General features: G+C 38.9%; 1 protein-coding gene across 4 annotated transcripts in view; it reads left to right on the top strand.

The window, feature by feature from the left end:
- The window catches only part of plekhg1 (pleckstrin homology and RhoGEF domain containing G1), a 143,896-nt gene extending 132,080 nt beyond the window's left edge, over nt 1-11,816 (top strand). For all 4 annotated transcript variants that reach the window (XM_008116688.3, XM_062977445.1, XM_062977439.1 and 1 more), the window contains 4 exons: nt 700-885; nt 1,929-2,045; nt 3,293-4,931; nt 5,403-11,816. In XM_008116688.3, coding sequence (XP_008114895.2) covers nt 700-885; nt 1,929-2,045; nt 3,293-4,931; nt 5,403-6,472 — 3,012 coding nt within the window. In that variant the 3' untranslated portion in view covers nt 6,473-11,816. The remainder of the gene's footprint in view (nt 1-699; nt 886-1,928; nt 2,046-3,292; nt 4,932-5,402) is intronic.
- Nucleotides 11,817-12,092: the final 276 nt, after the last annotated feature.

The raw sequence follows: 12,092 nt of genomic DNA, 5'->3' as shown, positions 1-12,092 counted from the left end.
CATTTTGCTTCATGCACAAAGCTAATAAAATACGTTCAGACTATGTGAGGTGTACATGAAATACAAATAATGTTTGTATTTAGACTTTGATCCAATCTCCAAAATATCTAATTTGTGTACATATCTGCAAATACACATATTCACAATCTGAAAAAGCCAAAACATCTGATCCCAATCATTTCAGATAAGGCATATTCAAACTGTACTAACAATTTTAGAACTTACTTTGGTTTTTACAGTTAAAATTACTGTCTGTGACTGCCATCTGGTGGCTTTCATGTTCTTGCTTTTTTGTGTGTGGAACGTATATGGAAAAAAACTTAAAGGATAATATATAATATTTTGATGTACAAGGGGTGTGTGTATGTGTGTGTCACATACTACATATGCGCGCGTGCACACACACACACACACAATATTGTTCCCTTGTGCAGATCTCAAGAAAATGAAGGATTCTGGATTAGAATACAATAAAATGGGTGTCCTTGGTCAATTAGTTTCACTGGCCCTGAGTTGTAGGCTTAGGCCTATTGCTGTTTCTGTCCTCCTGAATTTAAGCTTTGCTATTTCTTCAGCAGCCACGAAATAAGGCTCCACTGGTTAGATTTGGCACATTTCCCCCATCAATGCCTTAAAATGAGACCTACTCTTCTGAATAACAGAATGCATGAATGAGCATATTTATATTTCCTTTCCAAGCGGATCAGCATTGAAGAAGCCCTGTTGTCTCAGGCTGAAGCCCTCCTTAGTCCCAGGAAAAAGATTTCATTGAATCACAAAGCACTGGATTGCAAAGAGGCAGCCTACAGCAGCGATCAGGAGGATAATGCTCTTGCCATTACTGCGGATCAGACTGATGCTGATGATGAGGAAGAGACTGAACAGGTACCTTGGTTGTGTGGGAAGGAGAGAGATATAAACAGCAAATACATTTATGTCTGGGTACAGTGTGGATGATGCAGATTTACCTGTGATGTGTAAATACAATTGGTCCTCCTCATTTTCTGAGGATCAGGATCCCCGTTAAACTTGTTTTAAAAAAACTGTCCCCCCCTGCCCCCCCCCCTCCGATACAACTCTTCTCTAGGTCTTCCAGTGCAATTCTATGGTCAATGTCTGGTAGAAATTGACTATAGGGCTGCATTGGAGAAGCTAGATATCCTGTGAGAGCTATTTTTACTTCATATACTTGTAAGAGTTATCATATTATCAAATCCATTGAATTTGAATCTATAAATTTAGAGGACTAACTACTGTAATATTTTTATTTTAGCTTCCAGTGACCCTGACCACTATCAATGATGACCAATATTTTCAGAGATTTTTATTTCTGAGTCTTTATTTGCAAAATTTAGTACCTGAACTGTTATTTGAAGGCACCCAATAGCGATATCTCAGGGTTTTCTGTCCTTCCAGTTCCCCAACCCATAACTTCCCAAGGCTGGAGAGGGACTTGAGGATTTCTGAAATGGTGGGAAACAGATTAGCATGGAGCCCTATACTCAGTGCAAATCCTGTCATTTCACAGATCCCGACTTGCAAATACTATGTTTTTATGCGATGTGGGTTATGTCTTGTGTATTTTTGAGTCTGTGGTTGATTGGATCTGTGAGTTTTCTCAACTCATCCTGAAGACCGGAGAAGAGGGACCCGGCACTAAGACCTGGCATCCCTATTAGAAGACCATGCCCTTCAGAAAACTCTTCCCACTGCTGGCAATCTTATCCTGTACAAAGCAAATCTTCTGTCCTTTGACTTCTCTGAGTTGTATGCTGATGTCAGCTTAGAAGATACCACAAAAGAGTGCTTTCCATTGAAAATCTTAATCTACTTGTTGAACTCTGATATTTTTCAGACTTGGCTTTGGCTGAGGCCCTTTCTTTTTAAATGTCTGTGTGTCATCGTCTAACCATTTCTCTTTCCTCTAGTTCATGCAGCAAAATTCACAACAGAAACAAAAAGGAGGCCGCAAAAGATTAAACAGTCATGTTGCTGAAAATTTTGAGAAACGAAGAAGTGTTAATCTCAGTAAATCTGATACCCAGGTAATTACAAAAATTATAGAGTCATGATGATGAACTGATTTTTGATGTTAAAATTGCATGCATTAAGAGAGAGAGAAATGCCAAAAGAGAATAGTAGGTTAGAGTGCAACTAGACCTAAGCAGACAGGAGTAGGCAAATATATAGTTCAGGAGGGCAGCTTTTTGCCCCTGGGATTGGCCAGGAGCAGCAAAGAATTTAGGTAAAAAAAAACACTTTGCAAAATATGCTGGTTTTGAAAAATGAGAATTTTAAAATATTAAATGGTGAAAGGGAGGTCGCAATCTATTTAAGAGGTGAGTTGATATTCCTGCAAGCTTCCACAATGGACATATGAAATCCTCTAAAATTGTTCCTGTGTGGTGACTAATACTGCAATATACACAAACTTTGATTTATGCAAAAAATATTTAAAATATTGTGTATAAAATTATCTTTGGGCTATGTAAGATACATATGAAACATGAGTTTTGTGTTTAAATTTAGATTCTATCTCCAAGATACTACATTATGTATATGCAGGAATTCCAAATTGGAAAAATATGAAACATTTCTGGTCCGAATCATTTTGGATGAAGGATACTCAACCTGTACAACTGTATTTTGTAATCCAGTAATTCCCAAGCTCAGTGTTTGAGCCCATATTAATACACAGGTGGCCAAATATTGCTGTTTTCAGTAGTCCTGCTCAGCCACATCCCCTTCTTGAGTACTGTATTCCATCATCCCATCATGATCTCCCCAACCTCAAACAATCCTTATTGGCTTTTCTAGGCTCTTTCCCCTGTAACATAATTTGTAGTTCTACAACCACCATCACCATCACTCCCTATTTGCTATTGCCTCCTTTTTATGCACAGATGTTGTTGTTTTGGTTTCATAAAAGCCAAACACGGGGAGAAATGAGATCAGTTTCAATATGCATGAGCATAGGCTGCAACGGAATGTTATAGCATGAAGTGAATTCCATCCCACCCAATTTCCTGTTCCCTTCCCCCAACTAAACAGCATTTTGGACCCGAGAGCATGCTGACTTAATTTGGCTGTTTTGTTCTATTGGCTTCTCTGTTCATCCTTGTTTCCTCTGCATTGAATTTATTAATACTGCCTTCTTAGACATACATTATTTCATATGGGAGACATCAGGACTGATACTTGGGAAAGTGAGTGCTGTTTGTATTTTTGTTGATGGTTCCAAATGCTAGTAAGACCACAGGCTAATAATACATTGCATTTCAAAATCTCATAGAACTCCCAAGAATCTGCAGACGAAGCCTCTTCCCAGGTGAAAGCAAAGTTCCCATTCTCCCGTCGGGGAGATAATCAATCATCCCAACAGCTGACACCACAAACAAATTCACTCATGGCAAATATCTTTGGGAAAGCATCTGCAGTGAGAAATATATGGACGGACCACCAGATTCGGCAGGCCTTGTTTCCAAGCAGACACCCTCTGCAAGAGAATCTGGAGGATGAAGATGATTATCAGATGTTTGTACCATCTGAGTCTACATCCAATTTAGCTTCCATCTCATGTGAAGAAAGGATCTCTTCAGGGCGCCCCTGCAGCTGGCATGTAGGACTAAGCCACACAAGTGATATATCCAGTTCTGTTTCTCACAGGGTTGTGAGACGGGCCAGCAGTGCTGGTGAAAGTAAAACTTCTCCATCTTCTTCAAGATATAGGAAAAGTGACCTTGGTCGAAATACTTCGTGGCATGAAATGAAAAGTTCTAGAAGTGACATGGATAATCTGCAAGTGTACCCTGAATCTTCAGAAGAGCTGACTATTGATGACATAGATCATGTCTATGACAATATAAGTTTTGAAGATTTGAAACTAATGGGCCTGGTTCGGAGGGAGGAGTCTGACCGTGTTCCACAAGGATCAGCTAAAGATTCGCTTTATGAGACACAAGATGAAGAAATTACTTTCATGAAAAGACACACACTTCAACACAAAACCTCCATTCCTACTAAGAGAGATGCAACAATTCCCAGGAAGGACACTCCACCTGTAAGCTCTCATGATCTAAGGATCAGTGAGGAGAATGTTTATGATACCATAGTCCTCCCAGAGCCATCTCTGCTGGATTTCAAATGCAATCGTTTGAAATGCTCCAAAAAGCGGGGCTTTCTGGGTCTGGAAACAGATTTTGCATGCTGTGACCATCTCCAAAAATTTGTTTCTGAAGAAAGCCTCCATTTCAGTGAAGATGAAAACCCGTATCATTATGTTCCTTTAGATCGTGACTATTTGAGTTTGTTAGATAGCTCCTCAAACTCAGATTCCCACTCTCACAAGTCTGTCGCAGATAAATTATCAGAAGAAGTAGATGAAATCTGGAACGACCTGGAGAATTATATCAAGAAAAATGAAGAAAAGACACGGGATCATGTCCTTGCAGCCTTTCCTGTCTGCAAAGATGACATTGATAACACTTCCATTGGAACTACTTGTAAAATAAATAAAGATGGGGAAAATTCTCTGTCAGAAACACCTGTTTTCCCAAAAACATTGCCTATCAAGGTAGCCAGGTTAAGTGATCCCAGTCTTGGGCCTGAAGAGGCAGCATCACGTAAAGCAAACTCACGAATGAGTCTGAATAGATCTTCAGTCTCTGAGATAGCTTTTGTAGATAGCCTTTATGAAACGGCCAATAGCTTTCTTTGTGGTGCAAATGTCGAGAATGTTGACAATGAAATGGATGCTGCAGATAAAACAAAAAACCGGGTCATCGTGATGGCAAGACAATACAGCCAAAAAATTAAAAAGGCAAATCAGCTTCTGAAAGTAAAAAGCCCAGAACAAGAGCAATTTCTGAAATCAAAACATAAAGACTTAGCAGCCATTTTGGAAGAGAATAAGCAAGGTGGTCCTGCCATTGGTATGTTCACTATGTTTTTATTTTATCAATTTAAATAAGCATATGTAATAGTTTGGTTCCACCCTCTGTCCATATTTAATCCACCAGAAGATCAGTATTTTTGTAAATACAAGACAGTTCATACAATGTTGTTCTTTTAAGATGAGTAAACCCTATCTCATACTTGATTTCATATGACTGGGGGTAAAACTGGGTCACAAGCTACTCCTTAACTGTAGATAGAGATAATACAATGGAAAGTACATAATTACAATATATGCAGTCCACTTTAATAGACTGCTACCAAACAAGTACACATAATTACAGACTTATCAGTAGTTTTACCATGACTACTACTTATATACTGTATTAAGTAAATATTGATAGGATTGTTTCTGGAGGTTTTTAATTGCCTGCAAGTTCAGCTTTCATATTGTGATTTATTAAACACAAAGTATTTTAAAATATGTTATACATTTCTTTTTCTCTCAGGTGCCAGAATTGCTGAGTATTCCCAGCTCTATGATCAGATTGTTTTCCGTGAAACATCACCCAAAACACAGAAGATCAATTCTCAGGAACCATCAACTGTTTGGTATTCTTCGCCTGTGGCAACATCTCAGTTAGGTGCTGAACACATAAGATCAGAAGACTGGCTTTTACACTCCATGTACAGTAATGGAGAGCTCTCTGATTTTTCTCCTTGGCTGGAAGACCCTCAGCTGAACTCCAAAACCTCTCCTTCCAAAACGAACTCCCCAAAACAGAGCAGGAGGCATTTGCCAACCGCCTGTTCAGTGCCTTCGCTTCAGACTCCTGGACACCTCAGTGTTCCTATACAAAGATGGAGCGCTATTATTAGCCAGCCTAACAAAGAGAACTTGCACCACAGTCATATTTATAACTCTTTGGGGAGGAGAGAAAGCAGCACCAAGTTGCAAATGTACAACAGGTCACAGTCATCATCTTCAATTGTGTTCTCGAAGTCTGGGGACTCCATAAATTATCTGACTGAGATGGAGAAGAAACAGCTGCATTCAAGCAGTAACTCTCTTTCTGACCACCAGCAAGAATCTGTTTCAGGTGCTGCTGCAAGACTTACCTCGTGTGATGGGACAAAACAGACCCATGAAAATTTTCCAGAAATGATTCTGCAGGACTCCCAAAAAGTTCTAAGGGTTAATAAAAACTTGCTCTCAAATGCACAAATAGCCAGACAGAACTATTTTTCTAACTTCAAAGACACTGATGATGGGGAAGGGGATGATGATGACTATGTTGAAATCAAATCAGAAGATGAAGGATCTGATCTAGAGATGTTCCAGAACCAAACAAAACTTTCAGATCCAAAGATAAATCCATACTCTTCTCATTCAGAAACTCAAAGTGGCAAAAATACATCCCAACCGCCCACTAAACCATCAGACTGTGTCTTGAACACATGTGATGACTCAGATAAATTGAATGATTACCTATGGAGAGTGCCATCTCCAAATCAGCAAAACATTGTTCAGTCTTTACGGGAAAAATTTCAATGTCTGAGCTCAAGTAGTTTCGCTTGATTTTTTTAAAAAAACATATTGTTTTGCCTTAATGCTGACAGCCAGTACTTTGAAAAGCATATTGTATTGTATGTTGTTGCTTTTAATGACGATCTTCTAGAAAAGTTAGCTGTTTTTGTGCTGACAGGTAGCTGAATGGCTTTGTTTTGCAGGCAGATGTCTGGCTTTTCTTTGCGTACATTTTGGTCAGTCGATGGGCCAGACTTTTACATTTTTTTTAATGGGGTATTATGATCTATGGTGCAAAATGTTCCATGAATAACTAGTGGCAGTTGCATAAAATATTCTCAGGATTAATTTCTTTAAAACCATGCTGTTTATATTTCTATAAACAGTGTAAAACAGGATCTTATTAGTATGCTGCCATTTGGCACCACTAGTGTTAGGATCGTCTTCTCATGTTTTAGCAGTTGGCCAAATGGCTCTGAAAAGTATGTGTATTTGGTACAGACCAAATGGGAAATTATGGGATCAACCAGGAAAAAAAATTGAAAAGCAACCTTTTTGTTTGATTCAAGCTTTTGAGAAGAGTTGATATATCCTGTTTGAGAAAATGACTTGCAGGCATTGATAACACCTAGAATTTAATAAGCAGAATTCAGAAAGATTTCTGGTCACGTAGTTTTTAAAAAGAATTTTAATCATTATGCTAAATACATTCCATTTGTTCGCTTTTGAGATCTTACATCTCCCATTTATACATGGATATATATACTCAGTAATTTTTTTTTAGATGTTCAGTATTCCTGAGTACTGGAGGTGGAAAGAAACCACCAACAATTTGGAGGGGGGGGGGTGGCTCACTCTGTACTCTGTAAATATTGTCCTCCCCTAAAGGTGGTCCAATTGACAAGGGATATCCATCTCTGGAGAGGGAACACTATGTTTACTCATACCTCCTTCCACAGCACCCTTCACACTGGTGCCAATCAACATGTTGTCTAGGGGAAGTTTCTAGCACATACGCTATCAAAGGGACAGAGCAAGCTTCTGTGATCTCAATAGCTTCTTCATGCACTTGATCTCCATGGTGCCAAGGAACAGAAAATTGTTGATGTACTCATCTGCACAGTTTAACCCAAATGGTTCAATAGGGATTCTTCTAAGGTGCAATGTCATCCCTGCTACATAGTTTTGCCTTGTGTTACTTGAAACAATAGCATGTCTAACATAACACTGTATAGCTATCCAGTTTTCAGATGAACTATGCTCATGTTGATCCAGAAGTACACTGAAACACAAAGCTCAACCCGCCTATGTTTTCACTTGCCTACAGTTGCTTTTATAAATGGTTTTAACACAAACCTCTAACTAACAGGCATATAATCCATTGTACTGAAAGAAATATTTAAGAATTCATAGCTGCTGAGTAACTGTGCATACTGCAAAAGCATTTGTTTCTTTCTGTTATGCCATGAACTCTACATTTCCTATGTGCAAGTGGTTACACTAAAGGAGCTGACAGAAATTCAACCTGTGTCTAGTAAAATTGATAAGGAATATGCAAGTGTATATGAAATGAGGAAATACCATTTTTTATTTAATAAAATGTGTACAGTCATGTAAATATTAGTAATTTGAGTGCAGTAACAATAGGGACAGTTGGTTTCTTTGTACTGGTAGCAAAATATTAGTTATTCTGGTAAAAGAGAATTTTAATCTACAGAGACCAGTGGAATACAGTTATTAACATGTAATGATGTAATAATACAATATCAGATGAATATTTTGGTACGTTTAGCCTTGCTAAGGAAGGAGCTAAAATTGACAAGCAACTAAGCCTAGGAAATTATTCTGATACAATAAAAGGGAATAACAATTTTCAAAGGTTGTGGGAAAAGTATCATAAAGAGAAACACACCTTGTATCTAGCCTATGCATAATCTCTGTTTCTGTCATCTTCGATTACAATTTGCCCCCACACTGTCCCCAAAAAACCTACAACCAGTTACAAAGAAAACTACAGATAACTAAAAGAAAAACAAGAACAAATCTAGATCTTATTAAATATGAAGCCAAATAGCAAAAGAATGTTAGCATTCCTTGGGCTTGATGTTTACATATGCACTTGGTAAATAAACAGTTGGAGAATCTATTTAAAAAAACATTACAATTATTTTATGACTATTTGCTCTCCATGTACTCTGTATTCTAGAAAGACAAACTGACCTGGCACACAGCTTTCTCAAAGTAAAATTTATTATTACTTTCTAAAAGTTCAACATCCCTCTGCCCCCACCAGTGAATTGAACAGAATCTAAATTGTCTTTTGATACAGAAGGACTTTGTATCAGTGGATTCTGATTCCATAGATGCAACCAGCCACAGCTTGAAAATATTGTAAAACATCTAAAAAAACAAGGCCTGGTTTTGCCATTTTATTTAAGGGATACTATTTTACTACACCGTTGTATATAATGGGACTTGAGTACCCATGGATTTTGGTATCAGGGGATGGGTGTGTTTGTATCCTGGAACCAAATGCTAGCAGATACTAAACATCCACTGTACATATATCTTGGGTTTTGGAGCTTTTTAAGGCTACAACCGTCATAATAAGTAAATTTGACATTTTAAAAACTTTTTTGAATGCTCCTCAGCACATTATTACATTCACAGCAGTGGGCAGCATAAAAAGGATAAAACGAGGGCACAACAAGGAAAGAACAGCTAACATTAGAGTAATTGTCAGAAAATAAAGCTGCAATAGAGAGAATGTTATGAAGCACACTGCAATAGCATTCCTTTTGTTACCCTGTTACTTGTTTTCATGGTGTGTCTTTTCCTTTGAAGATTTATGTTTTCCCTTTGTAACTTTTTATCGACAACATTTGAAACAAAGCTTATCTGAACCATGAATTCATCGTATTACATCCATATCTATTGATAGTACATGCACTGCAGTATTGTACAGGGGTCAAAATTAAGTCACTGATCCAGAATGGATTCACATTGTGTCTTCCCTGATTTATACATGTTAGCAATTTATTCTATTAGTAAGAGACAGAATCTCTATGTTGCACTTTTTCATGACTCACTTTTTAAGGAATATGTAAAATGTATGTACATGTAGAACTCTTCTTAAGTAAAGCTTTCCCCCCCCCCATTTTGTTATGCTTAAAAGCAGAGTTTAAGGCATAGCAGATGTTAAGAAATCTGTACATACTGCTTAGGAATAAATATTAATTTTTTGCAACAAAAATGTGCAAATTGCTATATCTTTTAAAGGAGTAACATCAGAAGGATTTACTGTGGTGTGGTGTATATTTTTTCTCATTACTAGATTAGTTTCAAGGTTTGGCTCTGGCTCAGTGAACATATTAACAACTTAACTATTTGGATTCAAAACAAGACAGTAGGCTGGATCCAAATTTCCCTTTCTGGATGGTAGAGAGAAAGACCAATATTCAGTAAAGCACCTACTGATCAGTCAGTTTATAATATAATAACATTTAATTTATATTCTGCCCTATCTCCCCAAGGGGACTCAGGGCAGATCACAGTACGCATACATGGCAAACATTCAATGCTGTTTGGACAGACAGAGCAGAACAGACAGAAAGGAGGTATGTTGTGTTTGAAGTCCAGCTTCGGTGACTTGGAGTCTGTGCTTGGATTCAGACACAGGGGGCGCTGTTGCTCCATTCTCTATGATGAAGAACCCTCAAGACTTCCTCCTTTCATTTGATCACTGGCATTTTATGGTGTCATAAAATACCACCCCCGCTAAACTCCTTACAGAAGAAAGTTATAGAACATAATTGCAATGGATTTATAATTACATGTAGGAGTGGTGTGATGAAAACAAATCGAATTGTATTTCATTTTTTGACATATTATATTTACAAACTTGTAGCTCAGGAAAATGATGGAATATGTGGTAGTCTTGATTTCAGTAAGACTGTTGACAAAGCATATAACTTTTGCCAGTAACATGGCAAAACATGGTTTAGACACGTTGATTGAAAGGTTGATTTTTAACAATTTGACAGACCAGACCCAAAATGTGGTCACCAAAGCTTCTTTATTATCATGATGAAGAGTACTGATTATTTGGGTGCCCCAAGATTCTGCCTGAGTCCAGTGTTTTTCAACATCTTTATACGAGGGTTTTCCAGAAAGTAGATTACGTTCTGGAATTAAAAATGAACAAAGTATAGGAGAAAACATTTACCATATGCTGTTGAAAGCCACACCCAAATACCACTTCTCAACATAGTCGCCATGCAAATCTAGGCACTTATCATAGCGATGAATGAGCTTGGAAACTCCTTCCACACTAAATTCTGCCACCCCCGTTCTCAACAGTGTGCGACCCGCTGTGTGGGACCGGGCGTCCCCATGAAACTGCAAAATCCCCACGCTATTGCAACGCTGAAACATAGCCAGGCTGAACAATGAATGCACCAGGAAGAGAGGAGCAAAAGCAAGCAAGGAAGAACCCCGCTCTCGCTTCTTTTGCAAGGAAATCTCAAGAGAGAACCAAAACATTGCGGCTTCCTTTCCCTTCCTGCCGGCTTAAGGAAAAGGCGCGGGCTTATCTAAGAAGGCCTGCTCGGCCTGGCTGCTGAGCAAGATCTGGAAAGCGGCCTGGAGGAGAGCGGCGTAGGCTCCCGAGGAGAAGCAGCCAGGATCGGCCAGGGCTTGCAATCGGCCAGGCAATTAAAGTGATGTGAAACTGCCTTAATTCTACCATGGAGATGCACCTATGATGTTAAAGGAGGTCTGTGGGCATGATCCCATAAGTTCGTACACTGGGTGATACCAACCCTAATGATGTCACTGCTATGCTAACTAAAATCAACACTCATTTGTGCCCCACTTGGCTGCAACTCTGCTGTAGAATGAATACTGCTTGACACTACTTGAACTGCCATGACTCCGTGCTGTGGGATCATAACAGAGAAGTTGTTTGGCGAGGCACCAGCACTCTTTGGCAGAAAGATCTGCTAAAACTGTGACTCCCGTAGTTTTGAGCCACGGCAATGAAATTGCAACATTGTGGGTAAAATTACCTTCTGGCAAGAATGCACGGTCATGTTTAAATTACACTATGTAACATGATTTTTGTTGCTGGGTTATAAGTGTCATTTTTTAAAATGGTTCTATCATAAAAACATGGAAAAGGTTTATGAAACTGCAAATGACCGCTTATGACTGCTGATTCCTGTAAGCAATCAGAGGGACTATTGTAAATATTAGGCTTGAGCAAATTTTTCGTTAGTTCGTTAAATTCGTTAAAAATTCATTTCGTAAGTACTTTTGAATTGACATTTGAAACATCTGCTCACTGCCTTACAAATATTACGAATTTGAATAATAAAAGTACCTTTTTTCGTTTGTTTCTGATGTCTTCGGATGTAGCTGTAGCCCCTCTGAGAGGAGAAGCCATGTTGGCATGCCTCTCAGCCAATCAGAGCGGAAGAGGGAGGGAGGGAGAGGCATGGCCATCGATCTGCTAGCATTTTATAAATGCCATTGAGACGCCTCCCCCCCGGGACCACCGGCTCAGTAGAAGCCTTCCGCATTGCTCTCTCTTCCCTTCTCTCTCTCCCCTCCCTGCTTCTCTCTCTCTCTGAGAGGTCGCAGGGAGGGGGGGAAGCAGGGAGGGAGGGAAGAG

The sequence above is a fragment of the Anolis carolinensis genome, chromosome 1 (genome assembly GCF_035594765.1).
Source record: "Anolis carolinensis isolate JA03-04 chromosome 1, rAnoCar3.1.pri, whole genome shotgun sequence".
NCBI lineage: Eukaryota > Metazoa > Chordata > Lepidosauria > Squamata > Dactyloidae > Anolis > Anolis carolinensis.
The sequence above is the reverse complement of the archived record's forward strand: the minus strand, read 5'-3'. Positions and strand labels throughout refer to the sequence as shown.